We start from the raw sequence: 15,921 nt of genomic DNA on the forward strand, positions 1-15,921 counted from the left end.
ATTATTATAAAACAATGTTTATTTAAAATGTAAAGATTGATGATATATTTTAGACTTATAAAGTGGGAAGTTTTGGACTAGCGAAGTCACACACCTGATTTAAAATTAGACTTCATGCAGTTATTGCATTTAAGGGCTATGCAACCAAATATTGGACTTTATTGCTTTTATTTACGTTTAAGTTTGTTCATTAACATAATTTTGCACAACTTTAAATCCAAATGTCTTTCAGTAAGTACATAGCAAAAATAGCTAAATTCACTCTACTGTGTTACCATACGTTTGAATGGCCCACCAGAAGTATGGGATCAGTTGAGTGAAGAGTGAAATTGGAAATATACTGAAGGACAGCAAAATACTGTTGGTCAAACTGTTTCATTAGAGGTGCTATTTCCTGTTTCAAAGTCTGAGTTCCTTTAAATAGAACAGCAAAAGGTCAAAGTTCAGATGTTCCATTGAAGTAGGGACTCGTTCCTCAAGCAGCAGTTTTTTTGGCATTGTCTGTTGTCACAGTAAATACACATTCACTGAGATTCACGCCAATCAAGGTCCTTCTTCCCCAACATAAAATGACACGTTGCTGCTAGTGCAGGAAGCATTTAAAGCAATGCCTAAGATTCTCAATGTCATGGCCATTGCTGCTATGATGTAATGTTCAGGGTCTGCCCATCAACAGGGTCTGTGCAGTGTGTAGACAGTTTACAATCTAGTGTGGACCATGAAATAACATCCAACGGAAGGACTTGGAGGTCAGTGGCCTCCAACGAGCGCCCAGCGCCCAGCACTCGCCTCCCTGTGAGGACCTGGTCATCACTCCTCCCAGCCTCCTCTCTTCTCCCTGCTGCCTCCCCAATGGAGGAGCGACCTGCCCCCCTCAGTCAGGACAGCATAGTCACTCCCTACCTGCCAGAGTAACCTGAAGAGCAACTTGTCTGACTCCCATTCCCTTCTTCCACATCTTCTCCTGTCTATCCCGCATTTCCTTACCAAAAAAACCATCTCTACCTTCCCTTCCACATAACTCAGCATTACCTATCGCCAGGCTGTTAAGCCCTGCCCATTGCAGCGCTCTCAATAACTGCCACTTGGCTTGTGGGTGATTTACGAATCTAGGTCTTCTCTCTGCGCACTAATTGCAAGTTGCTCTGGATACGAGTGTTGGCTAAATGCCTAAAATGTGAACGTAATGTAAAGATAACACAAAGCAGTAAAAAAAAGTGCGGCTGTACAGGAAAGGGGGTAATAAGGGTCAGCGAAAGTTGAGTTTTTGTGGAATTCTGAATACGAAATCAGCCGAGGTGTCACTGCAAAGATAATAAATGACACAGGTGACAGTGTAAAAAAAAGTCACATTCATTACAAATTTACTCAGAATTTGCAGAAATTGACACATTATAAGCACACATACCAAGACCAATTTCAATGTATAACACAGGAACTTACAAGGCGTTTTTGCATATTGACATGTTACCTTTGCATGATATTAATATTTTACAAATGCACCGATTACTAAAATAATAAAATATTTAAAATGTCTAATATGTGTCCTCTTTGTAATCAGAAAAATTAGCCATTTTTGAATTTGTATAAAAAATGTTAAAAATAAAAACTATTGTCAGCATTCAGCAATAAGAAATATAGAGCCAAAGGAATATAATTTCTGTTAGTTCTTGGATTATATACACAGAGAGGGCTGATGTTATGTACAGCAAAGGATAAGTCTGCGCCAGGGAAATGATCAGCTTTAGCTCTTAAGCTTTCAGTGAGTGATCGCATCATGTGACTGAGTATGACATCATTACTCAAAGGCCAGTGAGAGAGAGAGGATTTAGCTGCACAGAAAAACCACACACAGTGCCACACACATTCTCCTTCACAGTGGCCCACAGGGCAACAGACCTGGGTCAAATATCTATTTGTTTTGGATTCAAATACTTTTCTGTGCTCTATTGATCTTGGCTGGTGTAATTGAGCCTGCCAATATGGCCAGAAGGCGGGGTTTGCACTTTTTGAGAGTATTTCATTGGTTCCAATACACCAGACAAGATCAGTAAAGCGTAGAAAAGTATTTGAATCCAAAACAAACACAAATTTGACCCAGGTCTGCAAGGCACTAAGGACATTTGATAGAAAGCAAACAAACAAAAATGTTAGGAAACCCTGACAGCGACGTGGAGACACCCACACAGGACCTGCCTGAGATGACCCGATGCAGCTGCCCATCTCATTAAAATACAGTGAAACTGAATGTAAACATTTACACAAGGGCAAAAGTATGGGTTCACAGTTTGGTCTCCCCGTTGGTCACTGCAGGAACACAGGGTAAGGGTATGCACACAGCAGCAGCAGGGGTAAGGGTACTACAGTGAGCTGGTTTATTGTTTTGGGCAGGGGCAGAGTTGGGTAGAGCTCTTCTTGAGGACAGACAGTGAATATTCAAAGGCTTCCCTTACTTGTGGTGAACCTCCAGTGTGCAGCTCCAAAGCTTTAGTGTCCATTATTTCCCAGGCACAGGGGCCCCCTAGTGGTAAACCAGCTGAATGGCACATTAGCTTTATCCCCTGGCTGTGCATTCAGCCAAACCAGGGGTCTGCAATCCTGGCCCTGCCCCAAGCAGGTTTTCACCGCGACTCTGCACTTAATGAACCAATCAGAGCTGCTGTTTACACAGTTAACCCACTTCCCTTGGGTACTTGGATCAAATTTTAAGGTGAAAACCAGCTGCTCTTATGGCAAATTTACTGCAAATTTCACACGTTCTGAATTTTACTCTTTGCGCACACACTAGTTTTACTGCTTTATAACTGTAGGCACTTCCCTGTCCTGGTCATGTTGTTAACTGTTAAGTCTTTGTTCTTTGTGGTTGTCAAATGCGTGTGAATGTTTAATACTGCACACCAACTTCCCTTAGTGGACAGTAAGGATCTACTGAACTCAACTGAAAAGATCACAGATTAGTATGGTGTATGCCCACAGGGGGGTCCTGTAGTTTGCTTTATGAATGGATCAAAGCTATGAAAGGGAAAGGCGTAGGGAGAGTTATCAGCAGCTTCTTTTTTAGCTCAAAAACATAAATCAGCGAATGTATTTTCTATCTGCTGTTAAAACTTCAGCATTTTAGATATTTGTTGGGACACAGTACTACAGTGTAACCCGTCCAGCTCTCTCTGTAGTACAGTACTACAGTGTAACCCGTCCAGCTCTCTCTGTAGTACAGTACTAATATACAGTATATGTTCCCCTCATTCCTTTGTTTGGTAACTGTATTACCTTCACACTCAGTCCTGCCAGTCATACTCCAAAACTTCCTCTGATTGGAGGATGTTCTCCTGCAGAGAAAGAGGAAATTACACAATCAACGATCAAGCTAATAAATGGAGTCGATACAGAGATTCCAGCAGGAGGGAAACAACGTAAAATATCTCTGATCCAATCAGCTCATCAGCACAGACTGTAAGACATACTCAAGGCTCCCTCTCAAATCAGGCGTGTATCTTCTCAGTCTTCAAGAACGAGGGTCCAAGCTCTTACCCATCCTCCATGACTTCTCACCCAGGGGGTGAACTCCTCCATGTAGCGCTCAGCATGCTCCTGGATCTTGAGCGTGCCCGTGGCCGTGACGACGCGGCGTGACACCTCCATTGTCATGGCGATGCGGGACAGGGTGGGGCTGGTGGGGGCGGGGGCCGGGGCTCGTGTCTGGCTGGTGAACATATCCACCAGGTTGGCGAAGGAACGGTAGGATATTTTGGTCAGAGAGGAGCGTACGAAAGGGCTGGACTGGATCTGCGGGAGAAAGACAGAGGGGGAGAAGGAGAGGGGAAGAGAGAAAAGACAGAGAGATTGTCTTTTAAGATTGCAAAACAGAAAATATTACCACAAAAAAGAAGAAAAAGCACAGAGGATAACGAAGTTTGTCCTCACAATAAAAAGAAAAAGCAAAAAAATAAAAAACAAGAGAAAATAAACAAAATAAAAAACATGGCCTTTAAAATGCAAACAATAAAGCGCCATCATCTTTCACTGTATACAGAGTTCCCCCTACACACCACACACCAAGCCTTTCATGTTCCCCAACTAGCCCATAATATGTCACCTCAATCCTCAGGTGTGAAGGTAAACATCCCCTTCATCATCAAAACAGGATCCACAGCCCCCAGAACCCCCATCTTTCTGCACCTCGTCTTCCCAATTTTGCAACACCAGAAACAAAATTGACAAAACTCTGAGTGTGCACCAGCCACTTTCTATGTGTATACTTGAGTAAAATAAAACAAAGGAAAACTTTCCCCCAAACCAAGAAACACAACCTCAACTCACCTAAACACCTCTGTCAACCTAGACTATTCAACAAAAAAGGACAACCCCTTGTGTCCAGATGTGCCAGATACCTGTTTGTATCTATAGCCTCATGTACAATTCTCCACTAGTGGTCAGCTGCCAATGGGCAGCTGCTTTTGGAGAAACATTTGGGGGAAAAAAATCAGTCCACCCTCCCACCTTCATCCCTGCTAGAGAGCATCTGTGCATCACCTTCACACAAGTAAAGTGCCTTCTTCCCCACCACTTCAAACCTCCCAAGCTCTGGGGTTGTAAAAGACAGGAACCCCCCCCCCCCCCAGCTGATCTCCCACAGCAGGAGAGCCGGTGGGGAGACTGTACTCATGGTCATCATCCCACCGGTCAGAAAACACAGCGCCCAACCAACACACTACAGGAGCCTGGCAGGGACCCACAGACCCCACCACCCGCTGTAACCTTCTGGTGGACCTGATCCTACTCAACCCTGCCAGCACCTCCAAGGACAATTCACTGGGGGCCTTCAGACAATGGCCCAGCTTTACACAGCCAGCCACACCTGCCGAGGACAAAGTCCTTGCAGTAAGGAAACCACAGAAGAAAAGAGGCTCCTCAAACAGCCACATCCCCGGCGTGCCACCAGCGACACACAGTGACGTGGAGGAACCACCAAGCCTGAAGCTCTGGCTCATAAAATAGCGTAAGTCATTCTCGGCGACCAGCTTTTCTGAACAGCAGGCATGCCATATCCAGCAAGTTCAGCCCACAGTGATACAGCCGCTCGGAGCCTAAAAGCCATCACCTCGTGGACAATGTCCAAAATGAAGATATAGACCCTCAGCCTGAATCCAGCGGTGAGCAGAACCGAAAAAAATTCACAAGAGTTTTCTCTAAATGCTCAAAGGCTGTTTGGTGGAGGCACAACAATAAGTCTGTGGCTCAGGTCGAGGCAGCCAAGAACCACTAGAACCCTCCCCCTGTGGCAGCAACCATTTTCATTTCCTTACCCTGTCATTGATGGCATCTCCTTGTATTTGTAGAGCCTGGACCAACTGCTGCACCACAGCCTCCTTGCTATTGGCTGCAACAGAAAACAGACAATATTACTTAAACAGCCACGTCATCTAAATGAATGAATTTGGTATTTAGCAGAAGCTCTCATCCAGAGCGACTCACATAGATAACGGTCTGCATTCACACCAGATCAGGCAATGTGGCAAAAACGGCAGTCTTCCCATTCATTTGAATGGGGGTAGTGCGTTTAGGCTGCAGCAGTCGGGACCGCATGGGGTGCCGAATAAAAACGCAGCGGCCTGCGGCAAGAAAGTTGAACCAGAATCAACTTTTGCAGGAATGCAACCCGACGTCACGCTGCAGTGGCCAATCACGTAAGTTGTTTAAATTACCATGTAGCAATCCGCTGTTTACCGAGCAACTGTCAGATGAATTACTGACGCGATTCATTTCCTAAGATTTGATTTTATGATTGTCACCGTGATTTGACAGTACCGGGTAATGAGACGAGTACTGAAACAATAATTACTAGCTAAATATCAATTCCGAACGTCGGAATTAAGCTGTATAAAAGATTCGCTATTTAGCAGTTCTTGCATGTTAGTTTATTGTACCTAGCACTACGAAGTTCATGGACCAAACGGTGTCCTCGCTTGGTTTATTTCGTGTACCCAGCTTCGACGTCTGCGTCTGGCTGGCAGTCTACGCTGCAAAATAACACTAGCAAGAAGCTTCCTTCGGTTTGCGTTTGTGTCCATTTTTTTTTTGAGTTTTATCAGACAGGAAATGGGGGGGGGGGGGGGGGGCGTTGAAGCTCACAACATGACGTTACACAAATGGGCCATGTAGTGACACGCCCACACCGGCGCAGAATCAGGCAGTGCGCCTGATCTGGGGTGAATGCAGCCTTACACAGCCCCTTTCCATGGCTGCATACTTACTGAAGCACTTCAGGTGAACTACCCTGCCCTAAAGGAACAACAGTCACTGCCCAGGTGGGAAATAATCACTCACAGGTAGTACTGTGAATGATTAAAGCTTTTATCTTGAGCTCACTACACGTTCATTAAAGTCAGACGAGAATAACAACCAGGGGGGTGTTTCACAAAGCAGGTTTACTGAGTTAGTTGGATAACCGTGCAGAGTAAAACCCGGACCAGCTCTTTTCACTTCATCCATGTTCCCGGGATCCGGGTTATTGGGAGGGTTCCGGGTTTTACACAGTTCAGCTATTCAGTTAACTCAGTAATCCTGCTTCCTGAAACAGGGCCCATTCTGCAATAAAGCCAGTGCAGGATAACAACCAAATTTCTATTAAAGCCAGAATTACACCAATTGATGATTACGACAGTCATCATGCTGACTAGCAGGAGGGTCAGCAAGAGATTCAGACTGTCACCTGAGCCGGCCAGAGAGTGCTCCTGCGTCTCCAAACTGTGTTTCATAGCAAATCTGTCAATGGACTCTGCCACTTCAGCATAGAACTCAGGAGGGTGGCCTACAGAGAGAGAGAGAGAGAGAGGGCAAGAGGTGAGTGAGAGAGCGAGAGAGAGAGAGAGAGACACGCACACACACATGCATGTGCACACACACACATGCACCCACACATACACACACACACACACACACACACACACACAGACACACTTACCAGGTGACGTCAATGGCTCCGCTGGGTCTGTTTTTGTGTCACTGGTCACCAGTGAACTGGGTCCCTCAGGATTTGAGACGTCCTTATTTGCGGTATCCTTCTTAGATTTCATATTATGAAAGATATTGGAAAAGGGGAGCTTCAGTTTCTTCTTTTTCTTTTTCTTCTTCTTGTTTTCCTCCTCACCGTCACTTTCGTCGTCAGTAGTGGATGAATACGGCGACACCACATCTTCCTGGAGTCTGCTGTCTGTCTTCTGTGAGTCTCGTAAATGCAATTTGAAGGAACGAGCTTTCAGGTGCTTCTTTAACAGGCCTTTAAATTTGAGTTTCTTCTCCGCCTCTGAGCAGCTCTGGGAATCCAGTCCACCCTCAGCTTTACAGCGGCCATCTTCTGGACCCTCTGTTGTAGAGCTGCCATCTTTGGAACCCTCGGCTCTAGGGCGGCCATCTTTGGAACCCTCCACTCTAGAGCGGCCATCTTTAGAAACCTCTGCTCTAACGCGGTCATCTTTAGAAACCTCTGCTCTAACGCGGTCATCTTTAGGACTCGCACTGCATGGTAGTCGTAGAGTAGAATAAACATGATTAGTAAAGTCAGAGTAGAATACCAAACTAATGTTCATTAAAGCCAGTGTAGAATAACAACCAAATTTCTATTAAAGCTGAAGTTCACAATTACACAAAATTAACTGAGCAAGTAACAGTAATATGACCAGATATACACTGACACACTGAGGCACCAGAAAGCTATAGAGCCATTTTCTGAACACATATATCTACTGAAACTTATATTATCAGTGCTGTCCCATTAGCATTTTTGCATTTTGTGTCCTACGCAAGAAGACCACTCTATAAATTTATTGTTGTTGTTGTCGTTATTATTATTATTGTTTTACTCATATGACAGAAAGTACATGCAAAGATATAATAATGAGAAATTGAGGGCTCAAAGACATGCAGTAAAACATTTAGTGTTCATTTTGAGTCCAATAGGAATCCAGTGTGCTCTCCCAGAGTGAATGTACTCCATCCGTGTTGATTTGACACTGAGCATTTTACTGTGTCCAAACTGCCCCGTGCAAAGCAAACAGATGGATGTACAGACAGGGTGGAACAGCGGTGTGAGAGAGGGAGGAAAAAGAGGAGTGTGGGAGAGATGGAGGGAGGAGAAGCGTAATCAGGGCATGGGTGCGGGCTGGGGCCAGGGCGGACTCACATGCAATTCTTATGGTCACGGTACGATCCCCCGATGCTCCCAGGGCGTTGAGTCAGGGGGGTGGACAGGGCGCGCCTGAGGAACGCCTCCAGCACCAGGCTCGTCTCCACCTTGACCTCCAGGAGGGAGATGGAGGGGGCCGGAGATGCGGGCCGTGCGGAGGGTAGACCCCCCCCGCTGACATCGCTGCCGGAGAGGACACAACAAATTCTGGCCTGTCAACATTCCGGTCCTTCTGCATGCCTCAGCATGAAGCTTCCAGCACAACAAACTCTTATCCAATACCGCAGCTGTGTCGTTTGCTATCAGTTTCCATGGCATATATCGTCTAGATCAGTGGGTCTCAAACCTCGATCCTGGGGACCCACTAGCGCATGCTGGTTTTCATTCTAAACCACAGTCTCAATCCCAGAATTTTAACAAGCTGTCAATTTTTTCTTACTCAGGAGTTTCTCATGTCTAGGGGGATTATTTACCCTCTTGAACTGCATTATGTCAGAAATAGTTAAGCATTTCATGAGGAATAACAGTGTGATGTTCATGTTGTGCTTATTATGCTATATTGCAAACTATTACATAAAAAGTGGTACCAAAATTATTTAACCAATCAAATCAAAGACTGGCGAATAAACCAGCTCCTACTTGGTGAAAGTGTGGACACATGGCAACTAAAACTAACAATTTGGTAGATAATTACAAATTCAAAGGCAAAACAAATAATAACGAGCTAAACGTGCATTGTGTTAATAAGTTTAAGAAATTATGAATGAACTGAAACACGTGTTGAACACCTAATCAGTTTTAAAATTTTGTTATTTTTTTGTTTTTATGTAATTGTTTGCAATATAGAACAATAACAACATAAACGTAAATAATTCAGGTTATCGTGAATAGCACCTGGTTAAAAAAAATTAACAGCTTGTTAAAATTCTGAGATTGCAACTCTGGTTGAAAAAAAAAAACCCCGTCGTACACTGGTCCCCACGATCGAGTGGTCTAAACAATTAATAGATTTGTGTTTTCGTCCTAATAGACTTGTTAAAAGATATGTAACTGAGTGAAGATGACAGAGAGAGTTATAAAAATGCAGCGTGACCACAAACATAGCTGGTTAGGATTGTAAAATTCCTGAGCCGATTCAAAAAACAAATGTAATGAATGAATGAATGAATGTTACTGCATTCGGCTATCAGAGCAGACTCCAGTCCTAGGTATATCTCTCATATAAACATTCACATTTACAAGGTACATCTATTAAATTTAGACTGTTTTCTTTGGAATAGACTATATCGCCCTGGACACAAACTTCGTGATTTTATTAATCTCAATATAAGCAAGTAATTGCCTTTTCCGGTGAAAAGTGCAAATATTAACTGTTGTTCAGTAGATATTACATCTCTCGGAGCTGAAGAAGACGTTTCCTACCTTGTAACTAACAGTAACTCCCTGTAGCCGTAGCTACAGACAGTAAAGACTAGTTATATGCTTACCGTACCTGTGCTCCTTGGATTCCAGCGCAGCGACCCTCGACACGCTCCTTATGCACTTAAAACTACAGAGCTAATTTGACAGGCTGTGAGCGTTACAACATCATCGCTGGTGACTTACAAGTGGCTTGCTTTGAGACCAACCACCCGAATAACCTACATTTGTTTGGCTAATATACAGTAGGCATCATGGGCGTAGGAAGCATTGAAAATGTGGGTGGGACAATCTAAAGGGGGTCTGGGGGTCCTCCCCCAGAATATTTTTAACAGAGTATATGTCATTTCCTCTATCCTGGTGCCTTTTAACAGGTGGTTTGATACTTTTATCTGGCTATACTAGCATGAGAAAAATTATGGGTACATTTTGTAATTTCATCCAGAGGAAGTGGTTGGCCCCAGATCACATATTTGAAGATATTAAAAAGCTAGAAGTACAGAAATTGATTCGATGGCTAATTCAGAGCCATTTTTAATAATAACCACTCATTGTTTATTTAAACTTGAGGATCTCTTTATGCTTGCATGCAATTGCAATTTCTGTTAAATGAATTTCTTTAATGTTATCAAATCGATTAGTAAAGTGGAGAGGACAACTGTAGTCAAAGTGCCCGGGCCCCTATGCATTCTCCAATAAACTAGCCTACATTCATCTTCCATGAATCCTATGAAGAATCACCAGGACCACCAGGACCTTAGGCAGACCGCGCTGCTACGAATAACAGACCGTTGCTATGGACGTACACTGTAGAATCTAACGGACTATTTTTTAGCGAAAGCAATAAAATAATTTTTAAATCAATATTTTGAGTCATTGATTTCTTTAGTAAGTAGCCGTGTAATAAGCGGGACATTGTACTGCGAGCCGGTCATTATTGCGCTTCGCGTCATGATCCTGCATCACCCTGTCGGGGTTTATTAACGTTAACGTTAATTAACGTTAACGTTAGCTAGCGTCAGCGCTTCTTAACAGTTAGGTAACCGAACAGCGAGGCTGCTGTCAGTCAGTATATCAGAATCAGGTCAGAATCAGAATCAGTTTTTATTCGCCAAATGTATCATACAGACACACAGGAATTTGCCTTGGCAGATCAGCATGAGACATAACATATAACAGGAAAAGACAGAAACAAGAGATGGCGGGACAAACAGTCACTTTGTAACAAAAACAAGAAGGCTATAAACAACAGGCGAACAAAATACGAACATTTAGTTAAATGCCAAGCTTTGATTTTCGGTAAATTAAGAATTTCCTGAACATCTGAACATTTTGTGGTGACAGTGTGTGACCCACCTTAACTCAGCTACCTGGCATACGGGCATCAATAACTAGCTAACTTTAGCGCGCGCTCGTGTGTATGTGTGAGCGTGCTATGTGAGAATCTGCCTGGGTGCAAGGTAGCAGTGAACGTGGTATGGAATTTCATTGATTTGGGCATTCTCTCAATAGGCAAGGGGAATGGATTTGATAATGAAGCACTGACAGTGCAATTGGCAGAGTGGATAGATAGACGCACTATTTCGGCATGGTAAAAGTGTTGGGGGGGGGTCTAAACTGATCATTTAAAAGTGGGTGGGACTTGTCCCAACCTCATATAATAGCTGCAACGACCATGGTAGGCCTACATGTCTGTCCTGGTGTAGTTTAAACCCTATTTTACTTCCTTGTGAATTGATTTTCTTGCTTCTATCTTCCCTTCTCATCGCTCACTCTTTCGCCCTCTGCCCCTCTCATTTGCATTCTGTCTTTAGGGACTCGAAAGTTACGCCTCGCGTCTATATTTTCTACTTCGGCATTTGTTCCTGGTTTCGAGGTAAAGTTAATTTTTTTTGTTCCCACGGCGTTCACACATGTCTGAAGCACTCATGCAAATGGGAGGTCCAACAACTAGACTAGTTTTTAGACGTCAACGCCAGAAAAGTGATGCGCATTTTGCTACTAGCCCTTATTTTTTGGTCTATTTATTATCGGTTATCTGCCAGATTTTCCGTCCAGAGTTTATGTGGCCAGCTGTGTTGAGCTAAATGACATATGTTAAACATAGGCTACCAGGCTTGTTCAAACTTTCATAAAGTTTTTGGACTCATCAGCTCACTTACAGCCATGCCTGCTACAGATGAACAACACATTTTTAGCACTAAATTGTTTTTAAATGGCCTTCCAGAGAAAACCTCAGGTTTAGGCTATAGCACCATGACGGGTCACCTGCTTCTCAAATGGCAAAGGAATGTGGGAATGGGCACACACATGATGCCAAAATCAAACATTGCCCCGATTTTCCATCAAACATTGCTGAAATTTCTATCTGCCAGCCTGAGATGGAATCTAGCAGGAAACCAGCTGCTGATCCAGCTGGATACCATCTGGAATTAGGTGATGGTCTGTTGTCTGTAAACTGGCCCACCAGCTGGACATGATCTTGCCAGTATGGTTGCTATTTCAACACCTTGTTGCCAGCTGAACCATTTTTGGCTGGACCGCAACAGTGGGGCCTGTCGACTGTGCTAAAAATTGTATGTTTTTGATTTATTTTTCACCGAAACCTCAGCCATATCGATGTTGTTGTTAGTTAAGGTGTATTCAGCGTCAATATGTTTATTTTGGCTTCCAAAATTAAAAATAAAACTACACAACTAACATGACATGGTATCTGTAAATGTGAATGTTATTAATTGAATTTAGAAACTAAATATTCTGCATTGAACATATACTGTAAATATGAATATCATTCATTGAACTGAGAAGCTAAATATGAATATTGTGCATTGAACAGATACTGTAAATATGAATGTTTTGCATTGAATAGATAGTGACATCTACATCTATCATAGACATGATAATGATCTCAACATTAATTCTACTAAAGGCATGATAATGATCTCAACACTCACTCTACTAAAGACATGATAATGATCTCAACACTCACTCTACTAAAGACATGATATTGATCTCAATGCTCATGTCTCCTCAGTGTTGTAGCACTTCAAGACTAAACAGTGACGTAAGTGTTAAGTGCAGTTTCTCTGTCCCCCCTCCCCGAAAACAATACCCTTCTGCCTGCCTGGTACAGCTCTCCCCTGGTGTGAGAGAGAGTGTGACTCTCTCTCTCTCTCCCTCTCTCTTTCTCTCACCTCTTGGGCCCCCTTTCTCTCTCTCCCTCTCTCGCCCTCTCACTCTCGGTTTGTGGTGTGCTTACGTCAGCTGTTGCGTCCTGCGTCTAAGTGCCTTCAGTTTGCACTGCTCACTCTCTCTCTTTCTCTATCCCCCCCTCTCTCTCTCTCTCAAATGTCTTTCCACTCTCTCTCTCACCCACCTTCCTCCCCAGCTTCTGTTCTGCTCCCTCTCTTCCTCCCCCTTTTTAACCCCCTACCCATCCCCCTCCGGGGCCTCCATCTCTCCCAAATCAGTTTGCCCCGACAGGGGCGAATGGCGGAGGAGGCTGTAGGGCGAGGCACTTCCTCTGTGACAGGAAATGAGAGAGAGAGAGAGAGAGAGAGCAAGGGAGAGAGAGGGAGGACGAAGGGCAGGGGGAGATTGGTGGGTGAAAATATGTAGCCTACATGGGGCAGTGATTCTAGAGTACAATGTCATTGGTACTATAAAAAATGAAAACTTTTTAGAGCAGTTAAAAACTATTGAGACAGTCAGACTCCCCAGGGGCCAAATAAATCCTGCTCATTTAATGCAATGCTGTGTGTATGCTGAACAGTGCCCTCGACATCGACATCAGAATTCAGCGGCGCCAGTGAAATATGTCTGGATGAAAACGTCCAAGTTTTAAACGCCATCTTAAATCACAGACTGTGACAGGGACGGTTATGTGAAAATCCATTAATTTTTTCCAAAGAGAAATTTCCCTTTGAACCGGAATTCCATATATGGGCAAGGTTTTTGCTCTGAGTTAAGTCAGACTTCTGAGGCCTATTTGCGAACTCACGTTATCACATGAAAGCTGAATTTAAAGAAATGTGTTTTAAAGTTTAGAAGCACATCCCTACTATATGGTTAGCAAACTAAAATGCCTAAACTACATAGCTAATGTTAGCGTTACCTCCTCAACCAGGGCCGGCCATAGGATTTTGGTGAAATAATTTCTGGTATATTTCGGTATATGTGTATGTGATTTTGAGTAATTAAATTTGAATAGGTCACAGTAGTATATATATATATATATATATATCTTTTTGGAAAAATATTGGCATATTTCTTATTTTACTACATCTCTTTGTTTTAGCACTGTTATGGAGTTACAAAGTTAGCACATAAGATCACCTTTGACTACCAATCACGAATGTTCTTGATTTTTAGAGTTTTGTGTATTTTAAACCAGGTTAAATGGAGTGGGTCTTACCAGGCTGGAGCTGGTTCTACACTGGGGGAGGAGGTAGAACAGTGCAATGCCTTTCTCTCTAGGATTGCAGTGACAACTAAACATATGTCAAAACCAGGAAAATGGTCTGTATTTATATAGCGCTTTTCCAATCTTCTGATCGCTCAAAGCGCTTTACAATTTTTCCTCACATTCACAAACTGATGGCGACGGAAACCACGCCATCATGAGCAGTTCAGTGGGGTTCATTGTCTTGCTCAAGGACACTTGGACGTATTCTCAGAGAAGCTGGGATTCAAACCAGCAACCTTCCGATTCCTAGACAACCTGCTGTACCTCCTGAGCCACTGTCGCTCCTGCAACCACTGTTGCCCCTGTGAGATGACATAAGTTTCAAGTGTGATAACGCTAACATCCCACTGTCTGTGCTTACAGGACGTACAGGCATGCTGACCCTTATGGCGATGAAGTGGAATCAGCAAAAGGTTGCGAATTTGGCCACGTCACTGACCCGAAGATATCACCGGGTAATGACATCAGTCATTCATTTGTGCATGTTAATTTTTCTGTGTTACCAGCATGTTTATCTGAATGATTTTGTATTTATTTTTGTGTGCCTTGCCCTCTTGTTTGCCATTGCAGACCAACAAGGCACTGCAAAAACAGGTGCAGACCCTGGAGTCCATGACAGAGCAGTTGGGAGTGGCAGACAGCCAATTGGACGGCTGGGTGGATGACGTGATATACTGGGCAGAAAGTTGGGAAATTGCTGTTAATACATATTGTTACAAATTATAAATGGATCTTGTCTCAGTATTCTGAATTAAACACTATTCTTACCTATTTCATACCTATTTCTTGGCAGCAACAACGACAGCAACAACAGCAGCAGCTGACTTAGGCAGTAAGATCGAGGTCCTTGTGGCCGGGATAAAACAACAGACACAGCGGCTTTACAAGGAAAGAGACGGCAACAAGGGTCATGCCAGGCTCCGTGCGAAGATCAGGACGGAGAAGGGGATCCTGGCTGCTGTTGTGGAGAAGTACAACAGCATGGTTCCAAGCACACAAACTGTCTGTTTTGAAACCATTCTGTCTCAAGAAACAGCATGGCCGTGGCAGCAACCACAAAGTGGTATGTATGCGTTTTTTTGAAGGAGAGCTAGCAGGTACCGGCAGAAAATGTGTTTGCGAATATGTTATAAGTTTTATGCTATTTCCGCAACTGTATTGAAAGTGAATGGGAAGCAAAATACGAGCATTTCAAACTTATCACAGGGACACAGACTGTTAGAATAAGTTACTCAAATGCATTTCAGATTCTGTTGATTTAAGGACCAAAAAAAAAGCCTTTGACCAAATCATGGCATTAAGAAGACTCCAGGAGGAGAAGAAAATTTTGGTCACAGAGATGGACCGTCATTGGAATTCCCTTTTGAGTCGTGGAGACACCCTGGAAAAGCTGTCCCACCTGGTGTCTGATGAGTAAGACCATGCATTTCAATGATACATTTCATAAAAGTTCACAATGATTGTTGCTAAAGTTAACTGACACAAGTGTTTCATTGTGTTATACTTTTAAGATTCACAATGGATTCTGACCAAAGAAGGGTCCAAAGGACTGCAGTGCGTCATCCAGAGAAAGCTGTGGAACCTTAAACGGATGAAGGCCCGTGCAAGAGACTGTTACTTACTGTTACTTACAGAAGACAGCAACTTGCTACAGGACATCTCAAGCGACGAATATGAGAGTGGGAGTGGCTCCGAAAGCTCCTATGAGTTGTTATGCAGTATAAGTGCAGGGCATTATCTAATCTCTGGTAGGATTAAATTGTTTGAATCCGGCAGTAGTGTGATCTTGATTTGTCTTTTCTGTCTTTCATCTTTGTATGTCTAATAAATTTAAGTCTATTATATCTGATGT

General features: G+C 43.3%; 1 protein-coding gene and 1 long non-coding RNA gene across 2 annotated transcripts; one reads left to right on the forward strand and one right to left on the reverse strand.

Moving 5' to 3' along the window:
• Positions 1 to 1,338: 1,338 nt before the first annotated feature.
• On the reverse strand, positions 1,339 to 13,060 carry LOC135244059 (uncharacterized). The gene is made up of 7 exons (XM_064316258.1): positions 13,038 to 13,060; positions 8,183 to 8,368; positions 6,965 to 7,518; positions 6,713 to 6,811; positions 5,307 to 5,380; positions 3,532 to 3,786; positions 1,339 to 3,329 (listed from the first exon to the last, which is right to left on the reverse strand). The coding sequence occupies exons 1-7, from the start codon at positions 13,058 to 13,060 to the stop codon at positions 3,279 to 3,281; spliced, it is 1,242 nt and encodes a 413-aa protein (XP_064172328.1). The 3' UTR covers positions 1,339 to 3,278.
• Positions 13,061 to 14,219: 1,159 nt separating this feature from the next.
• Positions 14,220 to 15,476, forward strand: LOC135244026 (uncharacterized). The gene is made up of 4 exons (XR_010326879.1): positions 14,220 to 14,524; positions 14,640 to 14,754; positions 14,863 to 15,132; positions 15,317 to 15,476. It is a non-coding gene; the product is annotated as an uncharacterized LOC135244026 (long non-coding RNA).
• Positions 15,477 to 15,921: the final 445 nt, after the last annotated feature.

The sequence above is a fragment of the Anguilla rostrata genome, chromosome 17 (genome assembly GCF_018555375.3).
Source record: "Anguilla rostrata isolate EN2019 chromosome 17, ASM1855537v3, whole genome shotgun sequence".
Taxonomy (NCBI): Eukaryota; Metazoa; Chordata; class Actinopteri; order Anguilliformes; family Anguillidae; genus Anguilla; species Anguilla rostrata.

Bases quoted from the DNA above. Each gene is read 5' to 3' on its own strand.
- LOC135244059 (XM_064316258.1), bottom strand. From the start codon at position 13,060: ATGGAGGCCCCGGAGGGGGATGG. The intron at 8,369-13,037 runs GTAGGGGGTTAA...CCTCTCCGGCAG, and splicing joins GAGGCCCCGGAGGGGGATGG to CGATGTCAGCGGGGGGGGTC. The intron at 3,330-3,531 runs GTAAGAGCTTGG...CTTTCTCTGCAG, and splicing joins TGAGAAGTCATGGAGGATGG to GAGAACATCCTCCAATCAGA.